A 15,641-nucleotide genomic window follows, 5' to 3' on the forward strand; every position below is an offset into this window, starting at 1 on the left:
AAAGGAAACTTCCAAAAGTGAGGAAAAACTAAAACTATTTTTTTTTTTTAATATTTGAGAAGATAAAGAAGAAAGAGAAGAAAAAGGGCGCAATAAACGCAAAAAAAGCAGTTCTCCTGAGCCAAAAAAGGGGAGTAGCGGTAAACACAACTCTCCTGAAGCGTGGATCAAAAAGAACTAGTAAGGACACGCTCGCATCGCGGGCGGGAAGCCATTCGTGCATGCGCAGTGCGCTCCGGCCCGCGAGACAGAGCGTTCTACAAACTTCTAGTTTTTCCTAAAGAGTTCTGGTCTCCTGGGCCGTCGCGGAGGACGACCCATCATGAGAATATTCAGCCTGCTTGTCCTCGGAGAATAAAATATGTCCTCTATGTATTTTCTCCTGGAATCCTTCAAATGAGGAACTTTTAGCTCCCAATTTTTAACTTCCACTCCCATGTCCCCCTCCAGAACTCCTCCACAATGCAGCCTTCTCAGAAAGAATCTAGAAAGAGCCTCGACACTTGCTATACAAACTCCCAGGACCAGACGGCTCTCCCTTTGCAATATGCACACCTGCACTGTGAAGACTGCCAAAAGACAGGAGCAGGCTTACTCAAATTGGCTTGAAAATGCTCAACAGTACTAGTCATCTCACCTGTGCTGGGACTATAAATGCAGTCTGTGCCAATGGAATACAGAGGGTCCTGGGCACACGATCCTTCCTCCTCTTTAATTCTGACTGAAATAGCAGGATCTGTGGCTGTATGACCTATTTGTAAAAGTAAGAGCATGGAAGCTTAAGTTAAGCTACAGCAAAATGCTACATAGTTCATCCTACTCCACCTACCAGACCACAGTATTTCCCAACACATCCCCATGTGATATAGAGTATACCTTGCACACGAAAACTGCAGGGAACCTCTGCAGTACAATGATTATAGTAGATGCTTGAAAAATGGGAATCAGCAACCACTTTGTAACAGAGTAATTCAGAGCCCAACATAGGCCGTCACATCCTCCTCGATCTAGCTCCGAGTTAGCACCAGAGCACCCTGATCCAAATGTTAATAAGCCCAATCAGTAAGCATTGCCTCAAAGTGTTGGAGGAGGTAGTGAAGCCAGGGAACAGGACCAAGTGTAAGAGAGGAAATACCCAGGTAGCTGGAGGTGTGAAACATGGGGGGGGGGGGGGGGGTAATATTGTTTCAATGTCAAGAGACACTGACAAGATATTTCATTTTTGAACCCACTTGCACTGGGATTTTCTCCAGCTACGTCCTCCTTTCCAGGGTTTCCAGGATCGCTTAGAGGAGACTCAACATCAGTTTTGATTCTCATAAGAATATCGGGGCATGGGGTGGCCGAATCTGTGAAAAAAAAAACTAGAACAGTAAATGCCAGATGTTGTAGAGCGATCCACAGAGCAGACCACTTCTATACCATCAAACACAACAGCATCCTAAACATCGAAATCTTCATTGCAAGCCTCTCTCAGTTATAAGAACTTCTAGCTGTGCCTTCTTAGCAGGTCTTGGGATGGCTCATATGAAATTAGAAACCCACTGAACTCTCTGCAGGCTGGGAAACCCAAGACCACACAAGACTGCAGCTTGAAATATGATACCTAAGCATTTTACATTTCTATATTCATTCATCACAAGAGGAGATTTATGGTGCCTGGGACCATCATATACCCTGGCTGAGAGGATAAACTTTTCTTGCATTCTGGACCATCTGGGAAGAGTGAATTTCATCTTTCCTGGGACTCAGTGAAACACTTCTATGGTCTGGGTCATCTAGAAAACTTCTTTTTATAGGGCAAACAGGGAAGTCAGTGCTGATTGGCACGTGTGAGGACTGTATTTTCACTTGTGTCGATAGAAAGTGTATAGTTTTCTCTAAGGAAAAAAAACCAATCATAACTCAGGAATCAGTAGTGCCTTTACCAGAGTGATTTATTTGTTGTATGCTTTTTTGTACCGATTCTTGTTATCTATAATAAAGCAGATTTATTATCTATGCCAGAGATTGCATAGTCCAGTCATTTCATCCCAAATCTAGAGCGAGTGCGATAACACACCTTTGCCGTTACTGTGCTCACGGCTTATGCTGAGCAATTGTGCTATTCCTTTGCGTTATTGCTATAGAATCAAGGTGCCTGAATCTGTCCAGTACAAACAAGGGGAAAGAAAAGGCTGCAATGCCTGTTTTATTATCAAGAAGACTAAGAAGCATTTATCAATTAAATAAAACAATCCTCTTCTTTAACTGCTGCTTGACCAGGTGATCACCCTTTCCTCAAGATGAGAAAACATGCAGAAATCACTTCCTTTAACTAGACAGAGACTCTGTCCCTAACTTCCTCGCAGAACCTGCAGTTCCCACTTACTCGAATAGGAAACATTAATGCTCTGGATTTCTCCCAGGTCCTGGCTCCACTTAGCATTTGGCTCCAACTTATTCTTGACCCAGAAGACGGCGTCAGGATTGACGATTCTGTAACCTGTCTCAGGAAAGCAGAGGTCCATTAGAATACGATGGTTAATAGCACCAAGACTTGCTGACGAATACATATCTACAGCAGTTATACGTCCAGGGAGTTGGCACTTAAAATGTTATTTAATTTTATGTTTATTTTTTGCAAGTAGCTTTTAAGGGGTTAGGGCACGGAGAGAGGGGCTGCTGAAGGACGGGTGGGTGGGGAGAAGGACATGACTCACAGAGAAGGGCAAAAGAGGAGGGGTCACATACAGTAACGTTATATCTGTAAGATTAATTTTACTTTTCAAGTACATATGATGAAGGTGCTGGCCCTTGTATACAGAAGTGAAGCATATTGAAAAAATTACTAATAAAGTCTCAAGTTATTAAAAAAAATTAGCACATTGACATTGAGAGGGGAAAAAGACATAGGAGTTGAAGGGGTGATAGTAGAATTTTCATTACGTGTCAACAATGGAGCAGTTCTGCAAACTGAAGAGTAGCAAATCTCCTGGACCAGATGATATTCATCCCAGGGTACTGATAGAACTAAAAAATGAGCTGGCAGAGCTACTGTTAGTGATTTGTAATTTATCCTTAAAATCGAGCGTGGTACTGGAAGATTGGAGGTTGGCCAATGTAACGCCGATATTGAAAAAAGGTTCCAGAGGAGATCCGGGAAATTATAGACCGGTGAGTCTGACGTCAGTGCCGGGCAAAATGGTACAGACTATTATCAAGAACAAAATTACAGAGCACATTCAAAAGCATGGACTAATGGGACAAAGTCAACATGGATTTAGTGAAGGGAAGTCTTGCCTCACCAATCTGCTGCATTTCTTTGAAGGGGTAAACAAATGTGGACAAAGGTAAGCCTGTTGATATTGTGTATCTAAGATTTTCAGAAGGCGTTTGATACAGTCCCTGATGAAAGACTACAGAGGAAATTAGAGGGACATGGGATCAGAGGACTGTGGATTAAAAACTGGTTGAAAGATAGGAAACAGAGAGTAGGGCTAAAAGTTCAATATTCGCAATGGAGAAGGGTAGTTAGTGGGGTCCCTCAGGGATCTGTGCTGGGACCTCTGCTTTTTAACATAGTCATAAATGACCTAGAGATGGGGGTAACTAGTGAGGCAATCAAATTTGCTGATGACACAAAGTTATTCAAAGATGTCAAATCGCAGGAAGATTGTGAAAAATTACAAGAGGACCTTATGAGACTGGGAGACAGGGCGTCTAAATGGCAGATGACGTTTAATGTGAACAAGTGCAAAGTGATGCATGTGGGAAAGAGGAACCCAAACTATAAATACGTCATGCAGGGTTCAGCGTTAGAAGTCATGGACCAAGAAAGGGATCTAGGTGTCATCGTTGATGATACGTTGAAACCTTCTGCTCAATGTGCTGCTGCGGCTAGGAAAGCAAATAGAATGTTGGGTATTATTAGGAAAGGGATGGAAAACAAAAATAAAGATATTATTCTGCCATTGTATCGCTCCATGGTGCGACCGCACCTCGAGTATTGTGTTCAATTCTGGTCACTGCACCTCAAAAAAAGGGCAACAAAGATGATATGGGATGGGACAACTTCCCTATGAGGAAAGGCTGAAGAGGCTGGGGCTCTTCAGCTTGGAGAAAACGCGGCTGAGAGGAGATATGATAGAGGTCTATAAGATAATGAGTGGAATGGAACGGGTCAATGTGGAGCGTTTGTTTACGCTTTCCAAAAATACTAAGACAAGGGGGAATGCGATGAAGCTGCAGTGTAGTAAATTTAAAACGAATCGAAGGAACATTTTCTTCACTCAACGCGTAGTTAGACTCTGGAATTTGTTGCTGGAAAAAGTGGTTAAGGTGGTTGACTTAGCAGACTTTAAAAAAGGGTTGGACAGCTTCCTGGAGGAAAAGGCCATAGAATGTTATTGAATGGACGTGGGAATAATCCACTATTTCTGGGATGGGCAGGACAAATTGTTTGATCTTTTGGCCGCTGTCAGAGACAGGGTGCTGGGCTCGATGGACCCTTGGTCTGTCCCAGCATGGCAATGCTTATGTACTTATATGGACCAGTCTGGTCCAAGCACACACGTGTGACCTCATCAGTGATAAGCGGGGAGGGGCGTTATCTCAGCAGTGTTGCTTTCTTCTGCAAAATAAATTACATCCTCACCTAGTGAGAGAAGGGCTGCGTGAATCTCCTTCATTACGCTCCTGTAAAGCTCCTTTTGCCACTCCTCCAATGCTGCCCATTCCTCCTCCGAGAAGTAGGCCGCCACGTCCTTGAAGGTTACCGAGGTCTGAAACAATTTTTAAAAAAACAGATTTTAGGACTTACAGCACTTTTTGGGTGCTGGTGATATACCTCACTGCCTCCCTGTAAGCAAGACGTGAATCTGTCACAAGGGATCCAGGTGCCAGTAGGGATGAGATACGAGATACTTATACCCACAACCCTACTTCACCAACCATTTACATATAATGTTGTAATTTTTTATTTTGAAGCTGAAGTTGGCAAGTTTTTACCAACTCCACCCAAAATTGCATCCAACTCAAACTCCATAGCCCTGCTTGTAACCCCCCCCCCCCCTCCTATATATCTTCCTCCCTTACTTCTTTTTCTCAGTTACAATGTAAATTTTCCAATACTTCCTTACCTTTTGTATGTGCTACAGTTAGTGTGACCTATGTTTAATATCCAACAATACTGTCGCTTTGTTACATGTACTTTTTTGTATGATTGGAAACCTCTTAGATTTTTTATCTATAGGCAGAATATCAGATAAACTAAACCTGAACCTAGAGCAGTCCTCAAGAGCCGCAACCCAGTTGGGTTTTCAGGACTTCCCCAATGAATATGCATGAGGTCTATTTGCATGCACTGCCTCCATTGTATGCAAATGTGTTTTCAGGATTCCCCCAATGAATATGCATGAGTTCTATTTGCATGCACTGCCTCCATTGTATGCAAATATGTTTTCAGGATTTCCCCCATGAATATGCATGAGATCTGCATATACTGCCTTCACTGTATGCAAACAGATCTCATGCATATTCATGGCGGAATTCCTGAAAACCCAACTGGGTTGGTGGCCCTCAAGGACCGAGGTTGCCCACCCCTGACCTAGAGGCATTCTCTCCAAATTAGGGGTTTCTCAACCCAGTCCTTGGGACAAACCAAGCCACTCAGGTTTTCAAGTTAGCCACAGTGAATATACATGATAGATTTGCATACAAATTTCTCTCATACATATTTATTGTAGGTATACTAAGAACCTGATTGGCTAGGTATGAGAACCCCTGTTCCAAAGTTTTGCCTCAGGCCATTAGGACCTGATTTACTAAACCAGTTCTCGTAAATTGGGTCTTTTATGGGTTAGCACATAGTATTGGCAGACATCACCCCCCCCCCCCAAAAAAAAAGCATGCTGTCACTATTGTGTAAACGCTGCCCTGACAACTGCACTTGAGGCATGTGCTGTGACCTAGGCCCCACTAGCCTCTCTCTCCCCCACTCGTGCCCCTCCCCCTTTGTCCCTTTTACTCAAACCCCAGCTAATCATTGCACCTCTCAGACTAAAACTGTTTGTCTGAGCAAGTGGACACCTGCATCCCAGAGCAGATCAGTCTTGATGTGCTATTTGGCAACAAGGGGGTGGGGGAGGGCAGACACCACCACCACCACACACAGGTCTACAAAATCCTGAGTGCTGTAGAACGGGTAAATGAGAATCGATTGTTTATACCAGGGGTGTACAACCTCAGCCTTCGCCATGTCGGGTTTTCAGGATTTTCCCAATGAATAGGCATGAAAGCTATTTGCATACAATGGAGGCCGTGCATGCAAATATATCTCATGCATATCCATTGTGGAAATCCTGAAACCACCAACTAGACTGCGGCCCTCAAGGACCAAGGTTGGACAATCCTGGTTTACGCTTTCAAGATATACAAAGACTAGGAGACACTCTATGAAGTTACACATTTAAAATTAATAGGAGAAAATATTTTTTCACTCAACAAATATTTATGCTCTGGACCTTGTTAATAGAGGATGTGGTTAGCGTATCTGGGTTTAAAAAAAGGTTTGGACAAGTTCCTGGAGGAAAAGTCCATAAAGTGCTATTGAGACAGAAATAGAGAAAGTCACTGCTGTCCCTGGGATTGGTAGCATGGAATCTTGCCGCTCTTTGGGATTCTACCAGGTACTTGTTTCCTTAATTGGCCACCACTGGAAACAGGATACTGGGCTAGATGTTGGTCTGACCCAGTATGGCTATTCTTAGCACAAGATCAATTTGAGTCAACTGACAGCAAATACGTAGGTATTTGGGAAGGGTGGGAGAGAGGGGGAAGGTAATTTAAGGGTTAAATAGAAATGAAAAGTTAGCTAACAGGACTCTATTTAAAGGCATGGAAAGAAGAAAGGGTTGAGTAGTGCCTGGATGTAATAACTTCATGCTAAATGGTAGCACTGGCCTTTTCCTTTTGTAATACCTATGTTTTAATTAAAGGACGACAAACCAAATTTGAATAAGAACAGCTCCCGCTCCCTCCCCCCTAAACCGAAGGAGCTCCCACTTACTTCCCCCCCCCACTCCTCTCAGACTCACCTGTAGGCCCTTCCCCAGGCCTACTGTACTACCCTGGTGGTCTGGTGGCTGGTTGGGGCAGGAGTACCCATTTTGAAATTTGAGCCACTATGGATAGGAGCGACTGTGGATCTTCTTTTTTTTGAGGGGGGGGGGCAGAGGAGGAGAGCCACAGGACATAGCAGGTTTCAGTAAAAAAGCACTTGCATTTTCAGCAAAACAAGGCCGAATGTGGATTTCAGGGTGGTTTCAGTGCTGAAGCCGAAACTCAAGTCAAAACGTGGTTAACCTCTACTTTCAGTAGAGATGGATTATACAGCATAATAGCGAGGCAAAAGGAATTAGAGTGGGAAAGCCTCTTTGAATACGTTACACTTATTGAGTCTGTAAATATTGTTTGTTGAAAGCTCAAACATTTTTTATAAAACCCCGTTTCTATCAGATTTCACTCAAGTCCCCAGATCTAAAACACTCAAAATCGTAGTTTGGATTTTGGACCACAAGATTCACAATAACCTAGGAAAGATGCAAGAATCTCGTTGCCAAACAGTTTGCGACATCCCATATCTTGTTACTGCTTAAGCAAACTCATGGCTAAAGCTTTCTGTTCCTTCTTAGTGAGGCTGACAAAGCTGGAGGCAAACAGAGGAACAGCAGTTGGAGTTATGCATCCCCTTGCTGTGGCCTACCATTACTACTACTATTTAACATTTCTAAAGCGCTACTAGGGTTACGCAGCGCTGTACAATTTAACATAGAAGGACAGTCCCTTCTCAAAGAGCTTACAATCTAAAGGACAAATGAACAGTCAGTCAAGTCGAGGCAGTCAAATTGGGGCAGTCTAGATTTCCTGAAAGGTATAAAGGTTAGGTGCCGAAAGCAACATTGAAGAGGTGGGCTTTGAGCAAGGATTTGAAGATGGGTAGGGAGGGGGCTTGGCGTAAGGGCTCAGGAAGTTTATTCCAAGCATAGGGTGAGGTGAGTCAGAATGGGCGAAGCCTGGATTTGGCGGTGGTGGAGAAGGGTACTGAGAGGAGGAATTTGTCCTGTGAGCGGAGGTTTTGGGCGGGAACGTAAGGGGAAATGAGGGTAGAGAGGTAATGAGGGGCTGCAGACTGAGTGCATTTGTAGGTAAGAAGGAGAAGCTTGAATTGTATGCGGTATTTGATCGGAAGCCAGTGAAGTGACCTGAGGAGAGGGATGATATGAGTATATTGGTTCAGGCGGAATATAAGACGTGCAGTAGAGTTCTGAACGGATTGAAGGGGGGATAGATGGTTAAGTGGGAGGCCAGTGAGGAGTAGGTTGCAGTAGTCAAGGCGAGAGGTAATGAGAGCGTGGATGAGAGTTCGGGTGGTGTGCTCAGAGAGGAAGGGGCGAATTTTGCTGATGTTAAAGAGGAAGAAGTGACAGGTCTTGGCTGTCTGCTGGATATGTGCAGAGAAGGAGAGGAAGGAGTCGAAAATGACTGCGAGGTTGCGGGCGGATGAGATGGGGAGGATGAGGATGCTGCAAAAAGAAACTTTCTTACTATCTGCACCACGCAATGCAAACTTCCTGAGAGCCGAGCCATACGGCGCAGCCAGCCTTTAAGTTCATTTCTGCAGCAGAGGTGGCCATGGCAACAGAAACTACTTTGGGGGGACATGAAGCCCCACGTGCCATGGTTATCTAGAATTCCTCTCAAGCCCCGTTCCAAGCTCCCAAAGGCTAATAGAGACATGTATTAAGCTGGTCCAATAACAAATGCTACCACTTTATATCTTTTGTTATTTACTAATGTTAATGACCTGACATAAAAAAGCATAGTTCCCAAAAGATCATTACCAGGTTTCTTGCCAGGCCAACCAAAGCCATGGCCAGTAGAGAAGGCAGGAATCTTTCCAACCATGCAGCCCACCCACCAAGCTCCATCCTCTTGCCTCTGCTAATGACTGCTAATGACCCAGGGGCATAGCCATCCATTCAAATTTATCCAAATTTAAGCATGCCCAGGGGTAGACTTGGGGGGGGGGGGGTTGGAGGGCAATGCATTCCTCCTTTCTCCTCTCTCTCTACTCCCCTTTTCCATGCAAGTTAAACGTACATTTGCTGGCAGGAATGCCAAGGCCCCGCCAGCCAAATAAATACAGTTCCTGACCCGCTCCCCTCCTCTTTGCACTGTTTCCTTAATGTAGAAGTCGGCAGTGTGCCTCTAGCTACTGACTCCAGGGTGAATTGAGCATGCACTAGAAGCACCATTGTTAGCAGCTGAAGGCACCTCACTGACTTTGGCATTAAGGAAGCAGCGCAAGGAGGAAAAAAGCGGCATCAGCACTGTATTTATTTAACTGGCGGGGCTTAGGCATCCCTGCCAGCTATTTAAAGGGATGCTGCAGTTCTGGAGGGGGCTCAAGCCAAAGGAGGGCTGGCAGCTGCCCTATGGCTAAGTCACTGCTTAGGACCAGTCCTGCTGTGCCAGCAATGATATGCAGTGCTCATAGCCCAACCCCAATAACATATACTAGCATTTTTATTTATTTATTTACATCTTGATATACTGCAAAATGGGCCAGAGTATGACAACCATACAGTTTATGGCATCCCATGAGACCACCCACCTCATCCACTCAGAGATGCCAAGTTACCCAGATCCAGGCTACAGATTTTGGGACAATCTTGGAAATCTGACCACTGCATCATGGTGCATTATGAGACCTGTAGCACTAACTTAGCGGAGACTGGGTGGCAGAGTCGGTGGGGGGAGGCGGAGCTAGTGCTGGGCAGACTTCTACAGTCTGTGCACTGAAAATGGCAGATACAAATCAAGGTCAGGTATACACATAAAATAGCACATATGAGTTTATCCTGTTGGGCAGACTAGATGGACCGTACAGGTCTTTCTCTGCCGTCATCCACTATGTTCAATAGGCAGGATCAGGCACTACAAATACTACACTGCTTTAGGATGCAAGTTCAAATCCAGTACGGTCCCAAAATCTCCAGCCTGGAACTTGGCATCTCTGTCCAGTCTACTAGATTTATTGGGCTAACTCAAAACAGCTTCCTCTTTAAACCCCTTTTTTCTACTATTCAAGATCCACTGCAATACTCCAGTCTCTCTCTCACTGTCTGTGTATGAAGGGATATGTGATTCTGCTTTTCTTTAAGTAAATACAATTCCAGACCTACAACAGCATTGTGAGAACACGTCACACTACCTGCGTGTGACATCATCACCATGCGACAGACTGTCGAAATCACACCCCCCTCCCCTAACAAAAACAAGCATGGGGGGGGGGGCGAACAAGGAGCTAAACCTCCACTGGGGGAGAACGAGCAGGAAAAAACTAATGGGCAGAAAGCATAAAACGGGTAACCGGGAACTCAACGTCCTCAACCGGACCAGAAGCCTTGCAGGGAAGCGGTTATGACGTCACTGAGAGCGAGTCACACTCGACCGGGGACCTTCTGCCATCTACTACCGCCTCCTTCTATCTTAAACTCCCCATCGTCCGTCCTACCTTCAAACTCATGCCTGCGGTCGCCCGTCACCGGCCTCGCCGTTTTCTTTCTTCAACACCCCGCCCCCCCCCCTCAGACGCAACTTCTCTCTCCTTCGGCACCGTATGCGTGCGCCCTGCTAGAAAGCGGAAGTCGCGTCACAAGGGGGCGGGGCGCAGAATGGGAAGGGAAAAGGTTGCTTTGGAGGAGGGCGGGGCGACCAAAGACAAGGTTGGGTTTTCCATGGACAGGATCTTCTAGCCACACCTCTGAATATACGCCACGATGACATGCGTGACCCGGCTATCCAATAGTAATGCTTAAAAAGTAAAAGCAATAAAGTTAGCACATTCCCGCCCAGATATGCAGTATAAATACCGTATGACAGCCCAGACAGAGTGACCAGTCAGTTTTATTTTTTCCGCGCTGACAGATGACCCGGTATTTTTTTCTTTTCAGTCAGTCAAAATTTGTACTCTCACAAAAACACGGGATTTGACGACTTTAGAGCAAGTTAATATATAAGTTTTCTAACCAATCTTTACCAGTTCTGTCTTTACAGGTATCGGAAGTTATGGAGAATAATATTATCCCTGCTCTCCCCCTTGCCTTTGTGCCCGGGGATCAGGTGACTTAAATTCCTGCTCTCCCCCTTGCCTTAGTGCCCGGGGATCAGGTGTCTTCCATTCCTGCTCTCCCCCTTGCCTCAGTGCCCAGGGATCAGGATAATGTTGGCTGTAATGGACAGAGAACAGATGCGCATAAAAATATGGCTCGACTTTACAGCGTATAGGTAAGTTCTCTAACCAAATCTTTACAAGTTCTGTCTTTACAGGTATCGGAGGGTTTCAGCTGTTATGCAGAATAATATTATTCCTGCTCTCCCCCTTGCCTTAGTGCCCGGGGATCAGGTGACTTCAATTCCTGCTCTTCCCGTTGCCTCAGTGCCCGGGAATCAGGACATTTCTTCACTGCATGGACAGCAATTGCCTCCTGACGTTTTGCCTGTAGCAGATGCCATGTACAGAGGTTGACGTTGAGGTTCTTCGTGAATCGACATCGGAGTCAAGCTCATTAATCTCGGATAGAGCCTTTGAGGTTGACTTCATCCTGTGAGTTCGACGTCGGGCATGGGTGCCCATTTCAGAATTGCAGTCAGAACTGTCCATCTCGACGTGGACGTTCTCGATATCGCCGCCCATTTAGAAATAGTCAAACATCGACGTCATCATCAGCTTCTGCATTTGAGGCTCAAAAAAAAAAAAAAACCCCAAAGTTGAGCTAAGGCTCGTCAGAGGTCTGCAGAGTGTAAGAGCTTTAGACATACTTGTTCTTCTTCTTCTCTCCAGTTGAACTTCAGAGAGAGATCTCCATTGAGGGGCGAGACTGCATAGCCTTCCTATTTGAAAGGAAGATAAGCAGCGTTGGCCCTGGCTGGGACCTGGAAGGGTGACCCAGTTATACAGTACAGACTAAAATAAACAAAAGGACTGAATGAGTCAATTGGTCTTTAAATCTGACAGGGCAGGAAATCCCTGATACTTCTTCTTTGTGTTCCACTAATCAGGAGGAAGATTTCCCGGAGCAAGATGATTCTTATCCAAACTTTTTACAAAAACTGGTTGATGCATTGAATTTTTCTCTTACTTCTCAAGGAGAGGTTTCTGAGGATAAAAGATTAGTCACTAAGTATTTTAAGTTGGCTCCCTATACCATAGGTGCTTCAGGACCATCACAAATTGATATGGAATACGCCTATTCTATTCGCCCTACCCACAGGTCATTAGATGCTAAATATAAGGTTCATGAACTTTTCGGTCATGGTAAGAGTCTGCTTCCCCACGCATCATTGTTGGTTAAATCTATGATGCGTAGAAATAAGTTGCAGAAAGATGTCACTAATCATCCGCCTCCTACGGATTTAAAGTTTCTGGATATATTAGCAAGAAAGAATTTTCACTATTCTATGCTGTCTGCTCGTATTTCTCTTCATATGTTTCATCAGTTAGAATATTTATATACTGATTTGCAGGGCATGCATCTTTTTCAGTAGATTATGGCAACTTTAGAGGAGACTTCTAAGCAAATGATCAGTTTTATACTTCTGTCAGAAATGTAGTTCCTTCAGTTGCTTCAAGATGATTATCTTGGTTAAGAGCCTCAGCTTTGGGTGAGCATGTTCATGAAAAGATGGCTGATGCTCCTTTCTTATGCTGATTCCTTATTTGTAGATACAGTTAAACAGTTAATTTAAGCTCTTAAGGAAGATGGTACAACTACTACTACTACTTATAGCATTTATATAGCGCTACCAGACGCAGGCAGCGCTGAACATTTGACATAGAGAGATTTTCTCTGCTCAAAGAGCTTACAATCTAGGTACATCGCTTGATACCTTGGAGCAGGATAATACCAGCCTTCTAAATCCAGTTATAAGAAGTGGACTTATCTCTAGAACCAGATTTCAATAGCGTAAATCTTTTGTTCATCAACATCCTGATTATCAATTTAAATCTCAGTATCAAAGTTACAATTTTCACACTAGACCAGCTAGAGTAAGGCATTCTCAGAAGCCTGTTCAGACACATCAGCAGCAAAAACCTTCATTTTGACCTTTCCCAGTGTCAGAGTCCGGTGGGGGGCAGAATTCAACACTTTTTCAAGGTTTGGAGATCAATAACAACAGACAAGTGAATTCTGGTTATTGTTCAACATGGTTATTCTTTGGTATTTTTTCAACCCCACCTCTTCAATCACATACACATCTCCATGTCTCAAGTTCCCAGACTCCACAGTTACATCAAGAACTTTGCAGGCTTCTTCATCTCAATGCTATAGAGAATGTACCTGCTCATGGCATAAACGAAGATTTATTTATTCCCTATTTTTTCTTATCCCCAAGAAGGATAGGGGTCTAAGGGCAATATTATATCTAAGACAACTCAACAACTTTCTCCCAAAATAAAGATTTTGAATGACATCTTTACCAGTAATACTTCCTTTCTTACGTTTAGGGGTAAGGTTTTCAGCCCTAGATCTACAGGATGCTTGCCTACATATTCGTGTTATCCCTCTTCACGAAGATTTCTTTGGTTTGTCTGTCAAGGGCAACATTACTAGTATAAAGTTCTACCTTTTGGTTTAACATCAGCTCCCAGGATGTTTCAAATTTTGTCATAGCTCCAATTGCTCAATTACATCGATAAGGAATCGTCCTGTTTCCATAACTCGACGATTAGTTGATTGCAGCTCAGTCTCCACAGAAGAATCTTTAAGATTTACAGTCTATCTTTATACTTCTCAAAAGGTTGTGGGCTGCTAATCTATTAAAAAAAAAAAAATCAATCACATTCGATCCCAACACAGAGGTTGACTTTCATGGGAGCGGATCTGGTTTCTTGGGAATCTTTAGAAAAGTTACCACTCCCTCAGCTCCTGTGCTCATACAATTAGTTAATTATCTTAAATCAGTGAAGGTCACGACTGATCGAGTTCTTCTATTTTTTTTTTTTTTTTTGGGACATATGGCTTCGGCAGTGGCTGTTCTTCCTAGCGCGACTACACATGCGGCCTCTACAGTGGTATTTAAAGAAAAGATGGAGTCAGAATCGTCATCTTCTTGCTTCAAAGATTCTTTTATCCTACCATCTCAAACTACAGATGTTGTAGTGGACACATCAACAAAATTTCTTGGTGGGAGCTCCGTTCCAATCACCTTTACCAACCAAGATTCTTACCATAGATGCATCCAAAGTTGGTTGGGTGGCACATCTAGGACACTTATCAACACAAGGTCACTGGATACTTCAAGAGAGCTTCTACTCCATAAACCTCCTGGAATTGACAGTGGTCAGATTGGCTGTTCAAACTTTTCAACATCTAATTTAATCACAAGTGATACAAGTTCGTATAGACAATCAGGTGGCTATGTTTTATATAACAAGCGAGGGCACATGGGCTGTCTTCGTCTGTGTCAAGAACCTGTCAGATTTTCGACCTTTGTTCTATCACTCCATTCTGTGATTCAAGCGATCTATCTATCAGGTCAGGAGAATCACATCGCAGAGGTGTTAAGCAGGGAATTTCAACCACGAACGAAGACCACAATTATTCACAACCTTTTTCAGCTTTGGGGCTGGCCTCAGGTAGATCTTTTTGCGTCCCCACAGAACAGCAAATGTCACAAATATTGTTCAAAGTGACCTTCAACGAACAGGATAGCCGCAGAAGCATTTACTATCCGTTGGACAAATTCTCTGTTTTACAACTTCCCTCCAATCCCTCTCTTTTCAAAAGTGTTATAGACGATCATCCAGGACAGATCGTCTATAATTTTATTAACACCTTATTGGCCGAGGCAAACGTGGTTCCTGTACGAACGCAGTTAGCTGACTTCCAACCACAGTTTTCTTCCTGCAAGGCAAGACCTCATCTTCTTCCAAATCTCAGTGACCTCCATCTTACCGCTTGGTATCTTCAAGTAACTCGCTAGGTTCTTCGGTTTTTTCTCAACCAGTTATTAATGTGTGGTTGGATTCCAGGAAGCAGTCGACTAGACTGGTTTATGCGTCTAAATGGAAAACATTTAGCTATTGGTGCACAACACATCAGGTTAACACAATTTCTTGCCAAATTTCTCCATTTTTGGAATTTTTCCTTTTTATCCAATTCAGGATTGGCTGCTTCTTCAGTTAAGGTCCACATTGCAGCTATCTCTGTTTTTCATGATTTGATTGATGTTTACACAGTAATGGCACATCCTATCACAAGGAGATTTTTGAAAGGTCTACTGAATCTTAAACCTCCGATTCAGTTACCCCCCAGTAGTATGAGATTTGAATTTGGTTTTAGAAAAACTCAAGGAACCTCCATTTAAACCACTTCAATGGGCTTCCCTCCAATGTCTTACTTGGTAAACGTTGTTTCTTATCGCTATTACTTCAGCTTGAAGAGTTGGGAAACTACATGCACTCGTATATTACACCCATATACTCAAGTTTTACATGATAAAGCGATGCTACAACCTTATCCGAAGTTTCTACCATAAATAGTATCAAATGAATCAATCGATTATCTTACCAGTGTTTTTTCCACCTCCTCATC

At 43.7% G+C, this 15,641-nt stretch overlaps 1 protein-coding gene across 3 annotated transcripts in view; it reads right to left on the minus strand.

Moving 5' to 3' along the window:
* Nucleotides 1-10,682, minus strand: part of LOC115466414 (zinc finger protein 773-like) — a 54,417-nt gene extending 43,735 nt beyond the window's left edge. For all 3 annotated transcript variants that reach the window (XM_030197620.1, XM_030197619.1, XM_030197621.1), the window contains exons 1-5: nt 10,559-10,682; nt 4,637-4,763; nt 2,372-2,485; nt 1,233-1,349; nt 638-751 (exon numbers count right to left, since the gene is read on the minus strand). In XM_030197620.1, the coding sequence (XP_030053480.1) occupies nt 638-751; nt 1,233-1,349; nt 2,372-2,485; nt 4,637-4,763; nt 10,559-10,570 (484 nt within the window). In that variant the 5' untranslated portion in view covers nt 10,571-10,682. The remainder of the gene's footprint in view (nt 1-637; nt 752-1,232; nt 1,350-2,371; nt 2,486-4,636; nt 4,764-10,558) is intronic.
* Nucleotides 10,683-15,641: the final 4,959 nt, after the last annotated feature.

This window comes from Microcaecilia unicolor, chromosome 3 (genome assembly GCF_901765095.1).
Source record: "Microcaecilia unicolor chromosome 3, aMicUni1.1, whole genome shotgun sequence".
NCBI lineage: Eukaryota > Metazoa > Chordata > Amphibia > Gymnophiona > Siphonopidae > Microcaecilia > Microcaecilia unicolor.